The sequence below is a fragment of the Pavona decussata genome, unplaced genomic scaffold (assembly GCF_977016875.1).
Source record: "Pavona decussata unplaced genomic scaffold, jaPavDecu1.1 SCAFFOLD_78, whole genome shotgun sequence".
Classification (NCBI taxonomy): Eukaryota; Metazoa; Cnidaria; class Anthozoa; order Scleractinia; family Agariciidae; genus Pavona; species Pavona decussata.
In genome coordinates this window covers 2,612,501-2,636,204 of record NW_028145496.1, presented here as the reverse complement: position 1 = coordinate 2,636,204, position 23,704 = coordinate 2,612,501, and the positions used below count along the sequence as shown (strand labels likewise).

The 23,704-nt window shown below is 40.2% G+C and overlaps 1 protein-coding gene across 1 annotated transcript in view; it reads right to left on the bottom strand.

Annotated features, from left to right (window-relative positions):
- The window catches only part of LOC146476335 (uncharacterized), a 72,637-nt gene that overhangs the window by 25,047 nt on the left and 23,886 nt on the right, over window positions 1-23,704 (bottom strand). Inside the window, exons 6-7 of the mRNA XM_085114901.1 lie at window positions 6,520-7,859; window positions 1,552-5,118 (exon numbers count right to left, since the gene is read on the bottom strand). Of these exons, the coding sequence (XP_084971027.1) occupies window positions 4,915-5,118; window positions 6,520-7,859 (1,544 nt within the window). The 3' untranslated portion in view covers window positions 1,552-4,914. The remainder of the gene's footprint in view (window positions 1-1,551; window positions 5,119-6,519; window positions 7,860-23,704) is intronic.

Genomic DNA, 23,704 nt, shown 5'->3' with positions numbered 1-23,704 from the left:
ACACCCTGAAATGAACATGTCTCGCAACATTTTTGTTGCAGTAACCGTTGCAGGAAGTAGAACCCACTTCTTCTTCTCGCAACGATTGCGGCAACAAAAAAATTGCGAGACATGATCATTTCAAGGCATGTTACACCAGGCAGCGATTCGTGCAACTTGTGTCGCAACAAAATTTGCGAGACAAGTTGCAAGAAAAAATTGAAAAGGGGAATGGATCAGCAGTGCCCACCCTCCCCTCCTCCCGGGCAACCGCGAGGCATTTGCTCACGAGGTCAGTCCCGATCCCGGAGGTGGGGCATTCGCAATTTTATCACGACCCCGGGGGGACCCCCTGACATTTGATACACGTGGTTTCTAAACCGTGCGTGATGCATATGGACGTGATGGAGGCATTTGCAGACCAAGACGTGAACTACGTTGCAGATTGGCTACTCCGTCAAGGACTAGAGAAACTCGTGGATGTTTTTAAAGGTGAGTGTTTTCTCAAGGTAAAACGTTTCTTCATTTCTTACATTGTGAAGCGTCAACAACTTGAACTACATCATATTACCTATCGAGATCGACAACAATCAACGCGATGAATACGAATATTAAAATATGCATTCCGCATTCAAAATTGAACATGAAACTCAACCTGGAGTGTACTTAAAAAACAATCTGTCATGATCGGCTCCACAGAAAACTTTGCATGCAAATAATGGGGTTTCTTGCTCCCAGTTGGGGGGGGGGGGGGGGGAAGGGCCCGTCCGCTGCAATCCCAGCAAGTACGCTGACTTTATATTTGACTTTAATTAGTTTTATAGCAGTATGAGTTTAATATTACCAAATATTCAGGGCAAATGACTTTACAACAAAATATTTCATGTCAAGCTATCTACTAGCAAACCGTTCAAAGCAAACTAGGCATTTAAGCAGCTTATGTGTCCCGCCCCGGGGAATTTGCCATTCTTTAAAAATGCCCAGGTGTTAGCCTGACGACTCCGGGTACGAAATTGGATAATTAGAAAAAAATTTTTTTTTTTGATTGGCTGCCCCGTAACGGCTTGCATTGTCTTACCGCAGAAATCCTGCGGTAAAAAAAATTCCAGTACCCCGGAGTCTCTCCCAGAGCCCACCCGCTGACCAAAATGCCTGAGGACTCTGGGTATGAGATTGAGTTAAGAGAAGTCCACCTTTTGTACTTTGCATACGTTGTGCGCATCTCGGGATGGTCTGAGAACTGTGCCTCCTAATTCAGAGATATTTTTGCGCGGTTTATGATAACGCTGGAAAATAAGATCTTAGCAGGGGCTGTTGGAGTCCAAAAAGAAAATTGGAGGCATTTTTTTTAATTTGATTTGGATTTCAATAGCCCTTGCTAAGATCCTCTTTTCCCGCACAACCACAAACCCCGCAAGATTACCTTTGTATTAGGAGGCTCGTGCACCGTACTTAAAAAGCTACCGAGCGACCAATTGTCCATCACTTTTTACAGTCAAAGCTCTAAATTAAGTACTGTTTATTTTCGACCACCTCTCCTACTACTCCCAAGCTCAACGAGAGGCCCGATACAGTGATTATAGCCAATTGGACCAATAACAAAGCTACGCCCCTGCATCAAGGACACACAACGACTCTTGGTAAAATATATTTTCTATTAGGATCAGAAAACAACTGAAACAGTTCATAACATGAGGAAATGAATTCTTAGGCATTCAGAGGAATACAAATTCTTATGTATTCGGAGAAATATAAGTTCTTATGTATTCAGTGGAGATTGGGTATATTTAGACACTGAGAGGGTATCAAAACAGGACAGTCAAGTTTCCTTTTTGAAACGAGTTTCAAAGAAAGAACACTGCAGATCGAACTACGTCTGCTAACGAAGATTTCCCACCAGAATGCTGTAAACGAATTTTCTTGTTGTGTGTCCCTGCTATATCCAGCCGTTTCTTTTTCCTCTCAGCAATCTTTCTAGATATTGGAATTGCTATACATTTACAATTTAAAAACATAATTCACATTGTAAAATGACTGTGAAAAGTTTCTGAAGATCTTGGACCGAAGATCCTCAGCAAATTTTGTTTTCTTAGAAAACAAGAAACCCTTATCAAACAGATAAGCAAACATAAATTGTATATATAAAAACACACTATAATACGCACTGTATAAAAATAGAATATGTAGAATAATAGTTAAACTATCTATTGTAAATAGCTTTGATTTGTTCCCCTGAAATTCTAATATAAAGCAGCTATCTAATCTTACCTATAACAAAATAATATATTTAATAAACATTCAACCCTATCTTTCTTTCTGCCAGAAATATCTGGGTGTTGAATACAGAATTGATGAAAATATGTTTGCAATGACACAGAAAATGATACAATTTATTTACCTGTTCATAATAAAACGTGTGGACATCAATTATGCCTAGCAATCCTAGATGGTTATTTAAGTTATGGAAACAAAACAAAAAAGTAAGAAAAAGTTAACACATCTGTAATTGTCATGGCACTTCATTTTTGGGATTTTTTTACGCAACCATCGATATCAAGTAAACCTCACAAATTTCATCTTACCATAGCAAAAGCCGATGCTGTGCTGCAGGAAAATGGCCAAGTGTGACCACAGCTACTGTGGTGCTAAAATGACATTTTCCTTTTCACGTTATTACATACATTCAACTTTATTTTAAAACGCTGGCCAAAAACAACTAAAAGCTGGTTTCCATGTGGCGTTTCCAAATGAACAAGCCACATAGGTACAAACTGACATATTACACATTTAAATTACAGCACACTAGATTACGCCACAAAAGGATAGACTACTCCAATACAATTACATTACATTACATCACATCACAAAGACTAGTTTTGAGAATAGCGTAGCCTTGCTAATGATGGGTAGGCTGTCTCCCGCGGAATTCACCGAGCGATTTGGCACGTTTAGCCTCTTTTTTCAAATTGCTTCAGAGCATAGCACCACTAGACCGAAAACTGCCTTTAAGAAAATTTATTTTAGGCTTTCCAAGTACTAAGTCTATTTTACCGTTCCTGAGTTCGTATTTTTTTCTTACAATCGCTGACTTTCAGAAACAAGTTTCTCAGATAAAGAGTATATTGTTGTTAAGTGATCACAATCAAGAGTTCGAACTCTTCAAAAACAACAGCAAATGGCACCGGGTGCCACAAATCTTACCTAAAAATGACAGCTTTTTTTTAAAAAACATTGATCATGGCAATATTAAACTCGTTGCCCACCTAATACAAGCATTTAGTGTGACGCAGCTACATGCACACCAGTGGATAGAAAAAAGATGTTCAAGAGTATTTACTGAGTAATGATCAGCCGATCAGAAATAATAAGGTAGAATACTGTTAGTGCTCAAAACGTTAAATCGCTGGAGTAAAACAGAAAACAAGCTCTTTAGAATGTTGGATAGCCAAATAAAAATTTAAAAAAGTCTTGCATCTGTACCCAGTTTATTTCTTTGCTGAGAATGTGTTCATTGCCCTTTGTGAAAAGCCAATTGTTATCCCATAAGTATTTGTCACATTGGAGGAACCGTTGACAATGTCCTTGGCTTCACTTTTGCGGTCTAGGAATTCCTGGTAGGACTGAAGGCGCTTCACAATCGGTTGGTTCAGCTCGCGCCTTCGCACGCTTAGTTTGCGGTCTGAATCTAACGCTATCTTTCTGTTCTTCTCATTTGTTGTTGTTGTTGTTGATTCTACTAGGTAAATTAATTTAGTCTAGCTCAGAAATTTTCATTGAATACAACTTGTTTTGAAATGACCTACCTCTTATATCAGACACACAATAACTTTGAAAAAGGCCACTGAGGAATCAAATTCACGGTAACAGAAAGTAAGTACGTAAGTAATAAAAAAAGTAGGAAAGAAAGAAAGTTTTAACTAAGTAAGTTAGGCGGCTGGCTAGCCAGCTAACTAGGAAGCAAGCTTGCTAGCAAGAGGCAAGAAGGCAAGTAAACAATGTAGTTTCAAAAACAAGGTGACAAGAAAAATCCATGTAATTTTCGTCTAGGCCCAACAAACAGAGAAGAGAAAGTAAGATCGAAAAGAAATAAAAAAAAACTCGCAACCTAAACTTTCAGAATATTCCTAGAAAAAACTATCTATACGAACTACACAAATTACTAAAATCTGTTCAAATACTATTCTAACTCAGTTTAGTCAATTGTACGCTATCTCATCTTTTTATTGGTTTGGGTACGACTACAACTTGTTTTGAAATGTCCTAAATCTAAAACCACTGCAGAACAATGAAAAATACCACAAAATAGAAATACGGTCATTGATAAAAACAATCAGTACCTAACGCAAATTAAACTGCTAACAACTATTTACAAAACATATTTCTCCAGGAGCCATAATCAGGGATCCTGACTTCTCCTTAAAACTATTTTCACGAGCTACATTAACTACTAAAAGCTACCCAAGAAGCTATTCCACCTCCATTTTGTCAGCTTTAGTCTACCACATTATTTTTAAACACTTTGACTACAATGTGTGGCTTCATAGCTCAGTTGGTAGAGCATCGCACCGGTAACGCGGAGGTCACGGGTTCGAATCCCGTTGAAGCCTGAATTTTTTTCAGGCTTCTAATTTCCAATTGCATAAATTGGAAATTCACTGCGATGATCACTTCTCATCTTCACTTTGACTACAATTGCTTTTAAATGTCCTAAATCTGTATCAGATAAACATTCTGTGACTTACAAGAACCTATTGGAAAATAATTAAAAATACTACAAATATCCATAGCCTATAAAAATTGCTGCCTAAAAGCTACTGTTTTTACATGAGTAAGAAATACAAACTACTAAAAACTATGAAATATTTTTTTCTATTAACTATTCACAAATAATTGGAAACAGAGATTAAAGAGACTTACATGCCATTTCCTATTTAATTATGTTTCAGTAAACTGCTCCAGTTCTTGAATAACCTCTTCCATATTTGGTCTCTGCGCAGGATCTGTCTGAAGGCACCTCCGCACCAGACCTCTAAGCACACGGTTCGTCACCAGTAAGAGTTGCTCTTCACGCCTTTCAGGGTCTGGCATTTCCCCGATGCACATTTCGCAGAGAAGGACACCGAAGCTGTAAACATCAACCTATAAAAACAAAGAATACCCTTATTATAAGTATTGAACTATTAATTAATACATCTGTCGTCAATTTCTAGAAGAAGAAAAAAAAAATGAACTTTTTACCTCATGCTATTGATACTTGTCAGTGAAAGGAAGTAAAAGCGTTGTGCGGTAAAAATCACGAGGCTGTCAAATGCCGTGGGGAAGACTAATTAATACCCAGGGCCTCAGGAAGAAAAATGAAGAAAATGCCTCCACTAATGCCCCGGGGGATTGACGCTGATGGAATAGCCCATTTCGGAATAGACTCTCCTCCAAAATGGCGGCAACAGATTTGAATTAAAATTAAACTGAATGCAAAACTGATACCAGCACTGGAAAGGCTAGGGCACCTTTACTTTAGTAACCTTGCAAAGTTTCAGCATATTAGGTGTGATATCAGCTTAGGAAATGTAAGATGAAATTTGACAAATTTACAGACGTTTGTATGACTGGGGGTATACGTCATACCCCCAGTCATACAAACGTCTGTAAATTTTTCATTTTCTCATCTGATATTACACCTGATATGCTGAAACTTTGCAGGGTTACTAAGGTAAAAGTGCTCATTCTAGTGATGCCGCTATTCTGAAGAAAAGTCTATTGCTTTGAAACTCATTACAAAAGCGAGCCTAAGGGCAAAGCTTTTGATGTGAAAATTAGTTTTGCTTGCATATGAATGAAAACTAATTTTCATAATAAAAATTACGCAAGAAGCCTCACTTTCATAACGAGCTTCAAAGCAACTGAAAAAAAGGGCCTAATACATGTAACTAATGTGCCGGTATAAAGGCTTTAAAACATACAACAAAAAAATCTACGTAACTTGAAATCACAACTGAGAACGGCTTCTGTTGCGAAATAAAAGAGGTTTTCACTTCTCACTGGACGGAAAAACCAATTAGTGTTGAGCTCTTCTCAGATGTTTAGCAAACATTGGCCTATGAAACCGTGTCGGAGATTTGTGATATGTTACTTCAAAACAAAGTATATGCGATTTGAAGTTTATACATTCAAAACTAAAGCAATTTTTGTAAATCACCGACCTGGTTTTAGAGGCCAATGCCTGCTACAGATCTTACAACCAAGGAATGTTTCATAAAGTTTAATGGTTATTGGTTATGCGTGTAATTCACGTTTATAAGGCAAGGTCGATTGGCACTTAAAATAATATATAGGTTTGGGTAGTTTGCTCTTAAACTGAGCGCGATAAGGTCAAAAAGATTTAGTGTTAAATACAGTTACCCACATAAGATTTGGCCTAATCCGCGACCCATCGGACTAAACAAATCTTGGAGCACTGCAACCATTCTCCAACAATCTTCAAGAATCTCAAACAACCACTTAATAGTTCAGTGCATTTTTAACTCAATAAATTGTACTGACCATGGCTGTCTGACTTGAAGAAAGTGCTTCAGGCGCGCAATAAATCGAAGCTCCAGGAGCCACTGTCATAGTCTGCTGAATGAAATTAGCAGTGCCATAATCTGAAACTTTAGCTCTCCACTGCTCACCCTGTCGCCATAGCAACACATTAGCACTGCTGACATCTCGGTGAATAATAGGAGAGGGCTTCTTCTTATGAAGATAGTTAAGGGCTCGGGCTACATCTAGAGAAATGACAGTGATTTCTGTTTCAGAGAGTTCACGCTGCTCTAACAACGCTCGTAAACTTCTTTCCATGAGCTCGGTGACAAACAAAGGGCTTCCCTCGTCATTTGTTGCTCCAATGAATTGCAACAAGCAAGGATGGCGGCACCTTGAAGCAATGTTCATTTCTCTCTCAAACAAACTTCTGTTATGACGAGACAAAATTAACTCATGAATCTGTTTCACCGCTATACTACAGCCGCAGTATGTTCCCTCGTTAACGCTTCCCCAGCCTCCCTTCCCAAGACACTTGTCTGTCACTTGAATTTCATGGCGGGAAATGACCCAGTCACATGTTTCTTGTTGACGGTGTTGCCTCAGTCTTTGCCGAGCTGCTGTAAGACTCAGCTCTAGTTCATTCAACTCTTGTTCTTTTACCCTCAGCTGTGTGTCTAAGGTGGAAACGCGCTGCTGTATGTTAGCCATTTCTTCATCTTTTTCTCTGATTTGCCCTTCAGAGTTTGCCAGCCGCTCCTCCATCTCTGCTCGTTCTCTTTGTGAGTTTTCTTGTTGTTGTTCCTTTTCTCTCAGCTGCTCATGAAGGCTGGCCTCTCTCAAGGCTCTCTCTTGCAACTGTTCTTGACAATTTGTCAGCCTCTCCTCCATCTCTGCCCGTTCTCTTTGTGAATTTTCTTGTTGTTGTTCCTTTTCTCTCAGCTGCTCATGTAAGCTGGTTTCTCTCGAGTGTTTCTCTAACAGTTGTTCTTGGCAATTTGTTACCTGCTGCTCCATCTCCCTCAACTGCTGTTGCTTCTCGTTCAACTGTCTAACCAAGTTCTCTCTTTCTTTGTATTCTTCTGTCAACTCCTGTTCCATCGCTGTCAGCAGGTGTCTTTGTGAGTTTTCTTGTTCTTGTTCCTTTTCTCTCAGCTGCTGAAGTAAATTGGCTTCTCTCCAGTCTCTTTCTCGCAACTGTTCTTGGCAATTTTCCAATTCTCTTTGTATGATATCTCTTTGTTCTTCTGTCTGTCTTAGCTGTCGAATCAAGTTGGCTTCACGTTCTCCTTTTTCTCGTAATCGTTCTTGTAAAGAATGCTGCACTTGTTGTCTTTCCTCACCGTGGCTTGCTAAGGTTTCTGAAGAATTGAAAAATCAGAAGTTAGTCTGGCGTTGATCCCTTAAAATTCAGTTGTTGTAACAGGCAAAATTGCCCCTATTACCCGGACTTAAAGTGTAAAGAATATTAGCTTCGTCTTGTAATAATCTAAATTGGCTCATTAAAAAAAGTACAGTTAATTTTTAGATCGAACAGCTCATAAAAATTTGGAAGTTTTACTTTTAGAATAAAGTTGTTGAACTATCATTCAAGCCATCAGTCATTTACATCTTTAGGAATTTTACCTGAGAATACAACAGAACAATCAATAATTAAGTAAACTATGATCTTCCGGGCCGGGTGAGTGTAGTCCTAAGAAGGACTGTTTGTGGTCACTTTGACTGACGTTTCGACAACCTGAGCGGAAGTCATCTTCAGAGTCAAGTGAATTGTGGAATGTCAGTCAGGTGGTATACATGTCTCTAGTTGCTAACCTGATTGGTCAACGAAGTCGAGATGTTATTGGTCGTTTGTCAGTAAGCCGTGCTGGCTGTGAAGACTGTAAAAAAGTGATTGGTGCGTTTCTATCCGTCTTTTGTTGGGCAAAAAGTCCGTGGGTCTATTGTAAGTAAAATGTCTATTGTGTGTCTGTTTCGTTGTTGTTGTCAATAAGTCGTTGGTATAGTGCAGGTAGTTGTAGGCAACGGTTGAGTGGCGTTTGTTCTAAGTTAGTAAACCAGCTTTCCAGAGTGAGTCGTTGATAGTAATTTGTACTGTAGGTAATGCACTTGCCAGAGTCCCAGTCGATTGTGTGGTTCGTTTGTAAATGGTGCTCTGCAATGTGATTGTTGATATCACCATTTCTAGTTGCTCGTTTGTGTTCAGTCAGTCGTACGTTTAAATTTCTGCCGGTCTCACCAATATAAGTGGCCTGGCAGTCGCAGCATTTGATCTTGTAAACTCCTCCCTGTCTGCAGTTCAGTTCGTCTTTGTCCTGTACTTTCGTAAGTAGTTGTCGTAAAGTGGTAATAGGTTTGTGAGCTACACGGATGTTGTAGGGTTGTAGAATCCGTGCGATAGTCTCAGAAGTGCCCCTTACGTAAGGTATAGTCACAGTAGTTACGGGAGTCGCGTGGTTGTTTGTGGCGTTAGGTTCAGTGTTCTTGTAAGTGTTACGTCTAACAAAGCCCTTGTTATAGTTGTTCTTGTAGAAAATGTTGTCTAAGTAGTTGTTTTCGTCTGCGAGACTGTCAGGTGAGCCACAAACCAGTTGCGGTCGCCTTGTTAAGGTCTGTGTGGTCGTTGCTTTGTGAGAAGTAGGGTTGTAGGATGACTGATCTAGTAGTCTGTCAGTATGTGTTGGTTTCCTGTAAACCGTAGTGCTTAGTTTGTTGTCGTTGTTGTTACGGGTAACTAAGCAGTCTAGAAAAGGTATTTTATTATTTTCTTCGATCTCACTTGACTCTAAAGATGACTTCCGCTCAGGTTGTCGAAACGTCAGTCAAAGTCACCCCAAACAGTCCTTCTCAGGACTACACTCACCCGGATGATCATAATTTACGTGCTTATGACATGACTCCTGGGTTCAACCATTTACGGTAGAACAAGATTTCAATATTGCGGGACCTTGAATAAAGAGATCAAACCAAAGCAAGAGAGAAAGGAAAAATCCTTGTCAGTAGTACTTGTCACCAAACCCACGCTGTGATTCTGACAATAAAACAAAAACACTTCACCCTGGGTCTTAAAGGTACTAGTCCTTAGACAAAAAGACATAATGGACATTATAATTTTTGTATTTCAATGAGGAAATTTTCTAATCTGATACAAGTACATTACCCCTTCCGTGTGTTGCTGGAAACCTGAATGGATTTCTTTTTTTTAGGCACGGCAGTGTTGTAGGAGGGGTTTAAGAGCCACTTTAAAGTTTTGCAAAACATTGTACCTGAACATCTTTATCATAGCACGACTCCGTAATAAAATGGCGTCCCCGTCCCCTCGTTTTGTTTTAGTGATAACTACCTTAAGCTAAAACAAGGGAGGTTTTTTTTTTTAACAGGTTATACCGTTGATATGGTAACCTATTATGTCACGAAAATGATCACAACTTATCCACCTGTCACCAAACAGATTTTAAGATCAGATTTTAATGCGTCTTCTGTGAGTAAATGCGTCTTCTGCTAGTACAATTCTCAAGGTTGGCTTGTTCATGAAAGCCGCTTCTATTTATGCTTACATTACATATGCATGAATTCGATCGGTTAACACTAAAAATCAACAACATTATTTAGGTCTTATTAGGTAGTTTCAGCTGTTCAAGGTCCATGAGATAAAAGAATCTTAAATGAGGCTAGTTATATTTACTTGTGCAAAATTATGTACTTCAAGGAATAACTCACATAAGGAATTCTTAAACAACAAAGTAAACGGTCCTATAGGAAGATGTCAACTTTTCCAAAGTTGCCATCAAAAGAAAGTTAAGTTCTGAATTATGGAAAGCACCGTTTTCAGGCCTTGAGCTCACGAATTGAGAACAAAGAACTTAGAAGGTGTTGAAAACATGGAGGAAAGCTAGGTTTTAATAGTGTACAGAAAATATATTAATATGCGCACTTTCGTCAAGAAGTGCGAATGTTTCGCGGGTAAAAATAAATAGTTCGTTAAAATTTTATTGAAAGGAAATTGCTTGTTTAGAAAGCTTGTCATCTTACGCAAATTGCTAAATTAAAATAAATCATTTCTTTAGAAAACTTGAACAGCTGAAACTCACTCTGAAATTAAGAAAAGATTGTTTAAGAAATTACAACTTGAAATCACAATTCAGGAAACAATACTTTCATAATGTTCAACAAGAAATCACTGAAGTTCGACGCTTTAAATTATTTAAACCGATTATCTAAATCCCTCAGTTTATTTCATTATTTCAAAATCCCAAAATCAGTAAATATGAATAAATGCGGATAAATATGAATGAATAAAAGGAAATTCGAGGTGCTGCCAAATAAGAACTGGATCTCTGATGTTTGATGAACCCAGCGTCGCTGTTTGTTTAGTTGTCTTTTATTTGCGAGCAATTATGTTTTCAGAGATGTCAGTTCTTCTTGGCGGCACCCGTTTAATAAAATATGTCGAAAAAACCCCTAAATAAAATGCCAAATGGCTAACCCTAAAATAGCTTAAAATATACTCTTACATACTATCCCCCCCTTTTGAAAATGGCGCCTCCTGGTGCCGATAAAAAGAGCTGAGAATAAATTAAACATTAAAAATAAGTGAAACATTAATTAGAGCGGTAGTTCAATTCAGAGTCAGAGTCAGAGTCATCCATGATGTTGTAAATCGTGGCGTAAAGATAGAACTGAATGTCCCGAGGAGTGGTGCAGGCCCGTAAGAATGTGGTTGACAAATATTGCAGAGTGGGGTTGTGCTGTTTCATCCACAGCGTAGAGTTATACGTCAGCCGGGTCCTGATCCGGCCCTGCAGGCGGAAACGGAATCCCGACCTGGGGTCGCTGGCAGGTCGCACACCGGTTGACAGCATGTTTTCTGGAACGGAGACAGAATAATACAATGCAAAGCACAAGATTTAGTATACCAATACTCAATGCGGAGTAGGCCACGTAGTCGGTAGTGGAAGTGGTAGAAGATTCGTGAATCTCGTCAATCTTTTTAGAGGTTGTTTGTATGGACTCTGTTAGCTGCCCATCCAGAGTGTTGAAGGTAGCGTCAAGGCTGTCCAAAATTGTTTTATTCAAATGTTCTGGAGGTGGAATGTCAAATACTGCATGCTTGAAGAATGCCATGGTTGAATTGAGTGTTACTCGAGCCCAAGATGTGAAACGTAAATGAAGGGTCGTGGCCATTGGTACTGATACAGTGATATGCTTTGAACAGTGACCAAGTCCTGTCGCCATTCCCTGGAAAGACTCATTACACGGAAACTGGTATACAGCTAGTGGGGCGGTGACCAAAGGTCCCGAAGACAATGTTAACACCATAGTTGTAGTAGCGAGGAACGCACGTCCACCAAGGTGGAGCAGCGGATGTAAATTAGAGCAATCTTGAGCAGCCACGTGATTACGAGGAAATGTGAGTTTAGTGTCAAGAGTAAAAGGGAAACCAAGCCATGTTATATTAGTAGCGGTATTAAGTAGGTTAGTTGGACAAATAATAGCTGTTGGGTCTTGATAACATTTGTTAAGAGCCTCCGTAGTTATGATTTGTTTTGAATTTGGGCAGGTGAGAAGAACTAAATTCTCTTTAGTGACTGGCCCGGTATAGCAAATGTTTGACGAATTGAATTTAAGTGGAGAAAGATATTCGATGGTACAAAAAGCATTGGTATCTGGAACGACTGGTAAAGTTAAGAGAACACCAGCTTCGATATGTGAACCTTGATGTTCAATATCAACCATTGGGTTGATAAAAAGGGGAAAACCTTCATCGAGTGCTTTGGCCGTATAAGTCATAGATTGATCGGTTGATAACCGAGTTAGAATTTGGGGGTGAAGAAAAGCGGGAAGGTGAGAAAACTCAAATAATGTGCGTGTTTCTAATGTTGCAAATTGATGTAAGGTGTCTTGTATTTCTGAAAGGCGCAAGAGAGCTGCAAATGCACGATTTACTGCATTAGAATGTTTGGACAAAAATTCTAATAATATGCTATCATGACACGTATGTGTTTCCGCGAAGCGATTCAATTGGCTTTGCCATCGTGTAAATGTCTGGTCAACCAGTTTCAGATCTTGAGAAAGGCGATTGATTTTAGTGGTCATAGAGTCGGTGGTTTTCATGATATAGATGAATTTTCCATTTATGACGCGTAGCATTGATTGTGAAAGTCCAAGGCTATGCGACATTGAGCGTAAGGTGTCCTTAAGGGACGAAATATGATTGGGTTCGCACGAGTGTCCTAACGAAATATAGATGGCTCGTAAAACACCAAGAAGACCTGCGTGGCACATAAAACTACTGCGTTTACGACGAGAATGACCGTTTAGAAACATTCGTTCATGGGCCGAAATTCCCTTACAATTTGTTAATGCCCAGGCTTTACAGGCCGCTAACGTGGGTTGGTAATGGCGAGGACAGCGCATAACACTATTAAGACCAGTCGAATATGTAAAATATCGGCGAAGATAGGAATCACATTCGAGAAGATTAGAGAAACTTGACGAGGACAAAAGTCGGTGGATTACTTTCTGCGTGCTAGAAATAGATTGTAATAAACTACCAAAGAAATCATTATGCGGAATTGAACAGTTATTGGAAATAGTGAATGGGGGTCCCGGGGGAACGGTTTTCAATTTCGTAATTAAATGCATTAACCTTGTATCAGAATAGAAAATTAAAGGACGAACGTTATGACTCATCATAAGAGAGGATGGATAGAAAGTAATTTTCTTTCCTATGGCGTCCGTTTCCTCGGTATTACTCCCAGAAAAGTTAAATAAGCAAAAGAAAAGAATGGTTAGTTGGAAAGAGGTAACTGCCGTGAACGTGTGGAACGTGCTGGCCGCTGACGTGAATGCCATGACGGTCTACGAGAAACAGAAAGTCTAGGATTAGGGCGACGAGCGCAACGGTCGGCATGATGTAAGGTACGCAATATTGCTTTTAGGTAGGAATGATATAACAAGTGATTCCCATTGTCGTTTAAGTGAACCCCATCAGGCAGAAACACATTTGTTGTGGCTCGAATTAAGTCTAAATGAAACCACAAAGTCGCGAAAGGAACCTGCTTTAGTAAGTTATGTAACACATTATTTAAGTGTGGCACTCTATTGTTGTAAGACGGTGTCATAATTGGCGGCTGCCGACGCCTAAGTACTTGACTGACTATAATATAAGGTACTTGATAAGTGATATGGAATGTTTTGATTAATCGGAGGATGTTAGCAGCAAGATCAGGTACAGCGAGATTAGGATCACATAGATCATTAGACCCTATTTCTAAAATGAGCAGTGTAGGTTTAAAACTGAAAACAGCATGTAAGTCTGAGTCGCGTAAGCGATCAACTGTGCGGCCCCCAATGCCGTGAAAACTAATGGATGCGGCGTCGGTCAGACAAAAATGGCGGTCAATGCATGGGCGGGTCGATTCCGTGATGAATTTGTTTAGACGCCACACGAAGGAGTGGCCTATGACCAGGATGCGAGGGGGTGTGTAGGTTGACATATTGAAAACAATAGGGGACCTATAATGAAAAAATGGAGAAATAAGAGAAAAAAAAAAAAAATATATAGGTATATATATTACTGGGGATCCCGGTTTCGAGCATGAAAATCATCTAGTAGTCTAGGGTCAAGGATGTTGGAGGAGGGTTCCCAGGTAGCATCAGAGAGAGGGTAACCCGCCCATTTTACTAAGTATTGTAGTTGACCGTTGCGTTTTCTGCTACGGAGGAGTTTCTCGGCATTGAAAATGGTTTCATTGTCAATGAGGGTGGTGGTTTGGGTTTCTGCGCTAGTGGGAATTGGGTCATGATGTGTAATAGGAGCAGGTGTATCTAAGGTTCGTCCATGGGCGAGGGCGGGGGTGGCCCGTGGGAGATCAAAACTATCCAGTGGTAAATCGTCAATGGAGAGGAAAGGCTCATCTAGAGGATCGTCAGTAGGGGGCTCAATGGGGCGATCATTTGGGTCCACAAAGTGTTTCATGCGGTTAGCATGGACGATTGTAGTTACCTGCTTATTATTGCAAGTGCGTAAACGAAAATGTACTGGACTAAGTTTTTCTATTATGCGGAAAGGCCCATGGAAATTGTGAAGGAGTTTCTTAGACAACCCTGTAAACCGCTTCGGTGTATAAACCCAAACTTTCATACCCTCTTGGAAATCAGGGTCCCGGGCCGTTCTGTCATAATAAGTTTTCATTTTCTGTTGCGCCCTCTGAATGTTTTCCCTTGCCATGGTCTGTGCTTGCTCAATTTGTTTAACTATTCTCCTGCGATGTTCTATGATCGAACTAGCTGGATCTGCTGGGGGGAGTAAACTAACGTCCATAGGGAGACGAGGTTCCCGCCCGTAAAGTAAGTAAAACGGAGTTTCCCCAGTAGATTCTGACGGTGATGTGCGAAAAGCTAATAAAGCAGCAGGGATGAAAAGGTCCCAATCTTTCTGATTTTGGCTGACATACATTGACAATGTTTGACACAAAGTGGAGTTGAGACGTTCTACTAGCCCATCTGTCTGGGGGTGGTATGCTGTTGTGTTAAGTTTCTTAATACTATAGAGTTTACATACTTCTAGTACCAGGTTAGAGAGGAAATTCTTCCCACGATCCGAAAGGAGTGTTCTAGGGGCCCCGTGTCGAGGTATGATCTCATCGGTGAGAAGTTTGGCAATAGTGACGGCTTCTATGTTTGGTACGGCGAAAATTTCGGGCCATTTAGAGAGATATTCGGTGAAAACCACAAGGTATCTATTCCCAGACCACGTGACGGGGAGGGGCCCTAAACAGTCAACCGCCAATCGGTCAAACGCACCCTCTACAGGGATGGGGAGAAGGGGAGCACGAAGTTGGTTTCTTGGGGACTTACGTGTAGCACAGTCTGTGCATGATCGTACCCAGTGTTCGACATCTTTATACATCCCCCGCCAATAAAAACGATCTCTTAACTTTTCGTAGGTCTTAAAAACTCCTAAGTGCCCCCCTGCGAGGTCATCATGTGCATTAACTAGTACTTCATACCGTAATGGGGGTGGGAGGACCAATTGGGCTTGGTGGGGTTTGTGTCCCTTTTTAGGTACAGTATTGAGATGATATAATATGCCATGATCATCAAGATAGTACACATCTGCTGAAAGTAAAATCCGTTTGGCACGAACATTTTCATAAGGAAGCGAGTCATGTTCCAGATAGGATATTATGTCGGAAAGGTCCTGATCCTTCCGTTGGAATTCAAATATCCTAGAAGTTTGTAACCCCGCACTGTCAAGAGCGTTTAGGTTAATTGTGCCATATGATCTCCGAGATAAACCATCTGCATTTCCGTTACTTTTGCCCGGTCTATGCACTATGTCAAAATCAAATTGTTGGATTAAAAGGGACCATCGTGCAACGCGACCCGTGGGATCCTGGATAGACATTAACCATTTTAGCGCATTATGGTCAGTATGAATAGTAAATTTCTGGCCATAAAGGTAAGGTTGAAATCGTTTAATGCCATCTATAACCGCTAAGGCTTCGCGTTCCGTTGCACTATAATTGCGTTCTGCTTGATTAAAATCTCTACCAGCATAGGCTATCGCGACTTCCTTTCCTTCAACAATTTGACCTAGGGTAAGGCCAATACCCGTTTGGCTTGCATCTACATAGAGATGGAAAGGTAATGAGAAATCGGGGTACGCCAGAATTGGGGCGGAAATTAGTGCTTGCTTGAGGTGATCTAGTGCCTGTTGGCAATCATTTGTCCATTGAAACGGTACATTCTTACTGGTTAGTCTGTTCAGGGGGGCTGCGATTTGAGCAAAACCCTTAATGAAACGTCTATAATAGTTACATAACCCAAGAAAAGCTTTAACCCCAGTTGTGTTGGTAGGAATTGGGAAGTCTCGAACTGCCTTAATTTTGTCGGGATTGGGACTTAAACCGTCCTTCGAAACAACATGTCCTAAGTATTCTACTTGTGGCTTAACAAAGTGGCATTTGCTGGGTTTAAGACGGACATTGGCCTCTCGTAGGCGTTTGAAAACCTGTTCCAAGTGAGTTAGGTGTTCATCGAAGGTGCGGGAGAAAATTCTTAAGTCATCAATATAAACAAGGCAAATAGACCATTCTAGACCCCTGAGAATATGCGTCATAAGCCGCTGAAAGGTAGCTGGACTATTGCAGAGACCGAACGGTAAAACATTGAATTCATAGAGTCCATTATGAGTAATGAAGGCGGTTTTTTGTTTGGACTCTTCGTCCATAGCAATTTGCCAGTAGCCTGAACGCAAGTCAAGGGTGGAAAAATATTGAGCCCCCCCGAGGGCATCAAGAGCCTCTGTTATTCTAGGTAGGGGGTGGCTATCTTTCCTAGTGATAGAATTGAGCTTCCTATAATCAACGCAAAAGCGTATAGACCCATCTGACTTCTTAACCAAAACCACCGGGGCCGACCATGGGGAGACTGAGGGAGAGATGATGTCATTTTCTAGCATCTCATTAATTTGTGTATTAATCTCCTCCTTATTTGGTGGTGAGGTACGATAGGACCTGAGGCGAATGGGAGGGTGAGTGCCAGTGTCGATGGTATGTTTTACGACCGAACTCCTCCCTAATTGGTCAGGGGTATGTGCGAAAACGTCATCATATTGTTTAAGTAAAGACTTAAGCTTGACCTGTTGGTCATCAGTCAGCCCAGTTGTAGGGGTATCAAGTGGGTCATGGGGATCAACATCTAATGGAGTAGGCACTTCCCTTTCCGCCTCAGCTTCTATGTCGGATTGAATGAGGTCAAAGGTGGCTATTTCAGAGTCTGTAAGGGTGAAATTCCCAAGGCATGTTCGCCTGTAAATTCTAACTGGTTGGTTGGTTGGGTTAAGTATTCGAATAGGAACACAATTATTATCCCAGACCTTGACGATTTGGGCAGCCCCAATAACATAATAACGTGTGGCTAAGGTGGATTTTGGTTCTACTATCCCTACCCTGTGGGGTGAGAGAGGCTTGTCTAATTGTCCTGGAACAACCACCTCTGTACGAGGGGGAACAATGAAACTAGCTTTCGCATGAATGGGACAAGTCAAAGGAGCCGCCTGGTCAGCGGTGGGTGGTAAGGTCATCCCCTCACAGGCAAATAAATTATCGTTTAACTGTATGGTATGGTTAGATAAATCTAACTTCGCCTTATAATGTTCCAGAAAATCTCGTCCTAGGATGGCATCATATGCTAATGAGTCAATAACTAATGCATCAAAAGGAAAAATCTTCCCATCTATCTCAAAAGGGATGTTCACCTGTCCGAGGACTGGGACGAGTTGCCCGCTGACCGACTTAACCGAAGTTATTTGTGTAGGTAAGGGTGGGTGTTTGGTTGGGGCTGGGAGTTGGTTCCAGGTCCCTGCCCTAATAGCACTGACGTTAGCCCCAGTATCAATTAAAAATGCAAACTCCTGCCCACATATATTTCCTAAAACTGAAATATTATTTGCTGAGGTATTCAATGGTATTGTACTTTGTTCTAGGAGTGAAATAAATGCATCATTGACTGCAGTAGGACCATATAAATAAGAGGAACTATTATGTATGCAGGAATCTAGAGCGGGGCTGGGACCAAGGTGGTCAGCGGTCGGCTCATGTGAAAGCTTAGGCGCATCTAAGTCATATTGGTCAGCGGTCTGCTGGTCACAACTAGCATGTGCGCGGTTAGTCGCAGGTAATTCATGCTGGTCAGCGGTCGTATTGATAGTGGAACACTCATGCGTATCAACAGATTCATAACAAACAGTTGAAAATGTATTATCCTTGTTCTGGTGAATATTGAGTGTTATTGTGTTATCGTGAGTTTCCTGATCGTCAGTCAACTGGCCAGTATTGACCGTCTTATCAATGTTGAGTCGTTCATCTGTTCCTGTGGTCCTTAATGACTGGTAATTATTAGTATTAGGTATTATGTCACGATGAGTAATAGCAAACTGTTCGTTTCTTGGTTGACCCGCTGGGTGAATGCGTTGTTTAGTAAAGAACTTAGAAATTCCTTTCTTAATTTTTGAGCATTTGGACTTCAACTGATTGGCTGTACGAACGAACATGCGGGTACTCTTTTTGGTAATATCTGCTATGCGGTTAATCGCTTCTGATTGTAAGGTCGCTGCCGTTGCGATTTCCATGTTAATTTCCCTACAGGAAACATGTGGTTCTTCGAATAAAATTGGAGTTTGTGTAATAACACTTTCATCATTTAGCGAATCCACAGTTTGAAAGATTAGCGTACGTACGTCCGCGTTCCGTTCGGTGAAAACAGGGTTAGTGGTTACATTCACTGGCTTAACAACAAGGTTAGGCTTAGCCGTTGTAACATTGGAATGAAATTCACGTTCTTCAATTCTGGGTCTTTTATTGTCTCTAGTAGTGTGTTTGTTTTGAACGATTGGTATCTCAGTTGGTGCGAAACTTTCGCTTGGTTTGTTTTGGTCGATTGATATTTCAATTGGTGCGAAACTTTCGCTTGCGGAATAAACGTGAACCTTCTGGGGTTCAGAAAATGAAACGTTTCCTATAATTGCGCTACCTGGCGCGTCATGACTGTTATAGTCGCATTCTAAAAAATCTTTTGTACTCTCCTGTGGAGGTTTATTGATTTCCGCGTTCAAATTTTGTGGACCTGAATATGGCACAAAATGATCATCTAGTGTAGAAACTAGGTTATCTTTATCGACTTGAAAAGAGGCTATGCTCCGTGGAACACTCATAAAATCTATGGTGTTTATCTCTGAACTACCAGAAACAGACTTTTCGGTTAAAGAACTCTGAATTTCGTCATCAAAATGAACTGTGCGTTGTTTAAGGTTAGGTGTTAAAGTTGTAGGCGATGTGTTATGTTCTGAATTAGCGCGCGTTGAGTGCTGAGATTTATAAATAGTTTCCTTTTCTTGTTTTTTACGTAACGCCATTTGTTCAGATCTAACTGCGAAAAATGACGGCGTGATCGTAGGGGTTAGTTCATTCGCGGTTATTATGGGTCTGCTCGGGACAACAGACTCATGGGTTAGTGGTTCAGTTTGATTTGTAAGCGGCAGTGTAACTTGCGAATTATCGTGTGGTAGATTATCATTTACAGTATTAGAACATATATCTAATGAACGATTCGGAGAAAAAGTAACCTGCTCGTTTACGAAAGAATCATTGGTTAATTCGATCTCACTAACGTCCCGATCAAGGGAGATCGAATTTAGTTTAAAGCTGGCTGGTTCGATGGGTTTGAAACGCGTTGTTGATAACCCCCCGAATTTGCATTTGCGTTATATCTGGCGTTATAAGGTCTGTTTTGCGGTGGGATTCTAGGATCCCTGTTTCTTTGATCAAATTGTCGTTTCCGACAAACGAAAGCAACGTGGCCAGTTTTCCTACAATAATTGCAAATAGGTTGGCCTTGAAAAGATCGCCTTGGTCGGTAATCTGTCCCGTTAGTTTCCTGATTCCTAGCCCTACGCAATTCCTGGCGAACTTGTTCAGATACAATCTGAGCTATGTCTTCCCTTCCCAGGGGTTTATCACGGCGAAATTGAGTTTCTGCGTTGCTAGTTAATGGCTGTGAATTATAGGCAGCGACGCTTGGCGGTTGAGCGAAAGCAGTAGGTTGCAATTTAGCGAGTGTTGCTAATACCTCATTAGTTCTGTCCGCGACCTTAGGACTTGGTAGAGCCTCTTTGAGCCGCGCTGCTATCTCGGCCTCAGAAAAAGAACTTGGGCGCTGTAATATGACATGATTCTTAATGTCGGGTTTTAACCCTTGGATAAAATAATTCACACATTCAGTTTGTGGTAAATCTATACGCTGAGCGAGGCGTCGGATCGCAGCGGCAAATTCAGTGACAGTTTCTGTAGGAAGCTGTTTTCGAGCGCTTAATTGCTGACGTAGTAACCATACATCTGATTCCGTATGAAATTGTTTAATAAGTTCCGCAGAAAGTTGATCAAAAGTGAGATCAGGTAAATTCGGAAGTGAGTTTACCCAGGCGCTCGCGTTTCCTGTCAACAAAAGCGGTAAAATTTCTGCTTTGCGCGTGTTCGAGAACTTATAAAAATTAGCCGCTCTATTGAACTGTGCTATGAACTCCTTGACATCGTCCTGAGCGCCGGCAGAAAACTTAGGCATTGATATGGCATGAGCGCCTGAAAACGATGGCGTGAGATGAGACTTCTCTAATGATTTGGTCAAAGCATTCATGTTTGTTTGCCATTGTTCAGAAAATAATTTATTTTGTTCTGCAAGGTATTTTGCGAGATCTTCGTTACTCAGTGACATGTTATCAGAAATTTCTAACTCTGATGTACTCGTATCAAAGCTATCAGAAAGACAAGACGTAGGGATTTCTAAGTCTCCGCTGTGATCAGATTGTGCCGTGCTATTTTCAATTTCAGAAAATAAGTTTGGTGTCGGCAAAGACAATTGAAAATCTAGCGGTAAAGGAGCAAAAGATGGTTTATTACACGTGCCGTCACAAAATTCACTCGATTTCTTTTTTGTTAGCTGTTTAGCTGGTTTTCCTAGCAATTTCGCTTTGCTTCTAGTCAACAGTTTGGCGTGTTTGTGAAATCAATCAGGATAAGAAACGAGCAAAAGTATCACTGGCGAAATGCATCAAAGTCCTGTTCGCGCCTCTCTTAACACAATAGAAATAACTGCTTTGTTTATAAAGCGCGTGTGTCAGGGAAAACCCAGAAAGTTGAAACTGAACATCAAGATCGTAAAAAAAAGAATCGAAATCAATATGAATAAATACTTTCGCCACTCGACAACAGTGCTTATCGCGGTAGCGCGATTCGCTAAGCGTTGTCGCTACGTTAATTCTAGGTTAACTGATTAATGGCTTGGTTTCATGTTATTACCCTTGACCCTCACACAGTTCATAAGTATGGTAAAAGTCACTCACGGTTAGAAGCTTGTTGTGCGGGAAGTATCGAAGATCAAGCCACGGATTCTCCAACCAGAAATCTGTCACCAAACAGATTTTAAGATCAGATTTTAATGCGTCTTCTGTGAGTAAATGCGTCTTCTGCTAGTACAATTCTCAAGGTTGGCTTGTTCATGAAAGCCGCTTCTATTTATGCTTACATTACATATGCATGAATTCGATCGGTTAACACTAAAAATCAACAACATTATTTAGGTCTTATTAGGTAGTTTCAGCTGTTCAAGGTCCATGAGATAAAAGAATCTTAAATGAGGCTAGTTATATTTACTTGTGCAAAATTATGTACTTCAAGGAATAACTCACATAAGGAATTCTTAAACAACAAAGTAAACGGTCCTATAGGAAGATGTCAACTTTTCCAAAGTTGCCATCAAAAGAAAGTTAAGTTCTGAATTATGGAAAGCACCGTTTTCAGGCCTTGAGCTCACGAATTGAGAACAAAGAACTTAGAAGGTGTTGAAAACATGGAGGAAAGCTAGGTTTTAATAGTGTACAGAAAATATATTAATATGCGCACTTTCGTCAAGAAGTGCGAATGTTTCGCGGGTAAAAATAAATAGTTCGTTAAAATTTTATTGAAAGGAAATTGCTTGTTTAGAAAGCTTGTCATCTTACGCAAATTGCTAAATTAAAATAAATCATTTCTTTAGAAAACTTGAACAGCTGAAACTCACTCTGAAATTAAGAAAAGATTGTTTAAGAAATTACAACTTGAAATCACAATTCAGGAAACAATACTTTCATAATGTTCAACAAGAAATCACTGAAGTTCGACGCTTTAAATTATTTAAACCGATTATCTAAATCCCTCAGTTTATTTCATTATTTCAAAATCCCAAAATCAGTAAATATGAATAAATGCGGATAAATATGAATGAATAAAAGGAAATTCGAGGTGCTGCCAAATAAGAACTGGATCTCTGATGTTTGATGAACCCAGCGTCGCTGTTTGTTTAGTTGTCTTTTATTTGCGAGCAATTATGTTTTCAGAGATGTCAGTTCTTCTTGGCGGCACCCGTTTAATAAAATATGTCGAAAAAACCCCTAAATAAAATGCCAAATGGCTAACCCTAAAATAGCTTAAAATATACTCTTACACACCAATCATTTGGAATTTGTTTTTTATATTTATTTTATATTATTTATATACATATTTATACAGAAGTTCCAGTTCAGCATAGCTGGTTTAAATGGAGATCTGTATAAAATATTAAGAATAAATAATCAAACATAGAAATGAACGCAAAAAATCATTCAAAGAGTTCATGAAGGTGAGAAATTAACTAAAGTGATTTAGATGTTTCTTGACTCTCAGTTTAAAACTAGTGAGAGACTGATCATGACAAAAGTTATGAGGTGTTCCAGGATTTGGCGGCATTGTACTTAAAAGATGTTTGAAATTTAGTAGTCTTGGCAAGAGGGCAGGCGAATAAGGTCTTTGTTCCCATTGTTGTAGTTATGGATCTGCTCCGAGGAGTGGAAGTCATCTAGCAGATAAGCTGGGGCCAAGCCATTGATACACTTATAGACCTGTATGCACTTTTGGTATTCTCTGCGGCATTGAAGGGATGGCCACTTCAATGTTTGCTGTATCTCGGTATCAGTAGCCTTGCAACCCGCAATTATTCCCGCAGCTCGCTTGAGAAGACGGTCAAGGTACTTCTTGTTTCCCTGACCGCAACCATCCCACACAACGCAACAGTAAGTCTTCAGTAAGTCTTCATTTGTTTGTTATCATATTATAGTTTAATCAACTGAGAAAGAGTAGTAGTACTAACCCATCAAAGTATAAGTACTGCAAACTGGTGCTAGCTACCTGAAAGACCTGAAAACTATTTTGGAAGACAGAAAACGAAGCATTTTTCTGAAATATTTTGGTTGGTTGCTACGAAGCCTTCCTTTTGCACTACTTCTTTTTGGTACTTTATTGGCAAATTAGTGGTAAAGTTATACAGAACTCTTTCCACATTAGTGCATCTATGCGGTGACGACTTGGGTTTTCTAAATCATCTTTTGGGCTCCAAAGGTCGTACCAAAACCATTATTAATACCTGGCTTGGTATATATTATTTAATTCACCTTTACCATTTAGAATTGTAATATATTCACATTCATTCAAAACACACTCTATGACTTATGCTAATTGAGATATGGGAGGAACAAGTTTGCATAAAACATAGAGTGGGAGTATAAATGAAGGGATGGCAGACGTCGCTGAAGGGGAGGAGGGTGGGGAAAACCAATCGGCGACACACCAAA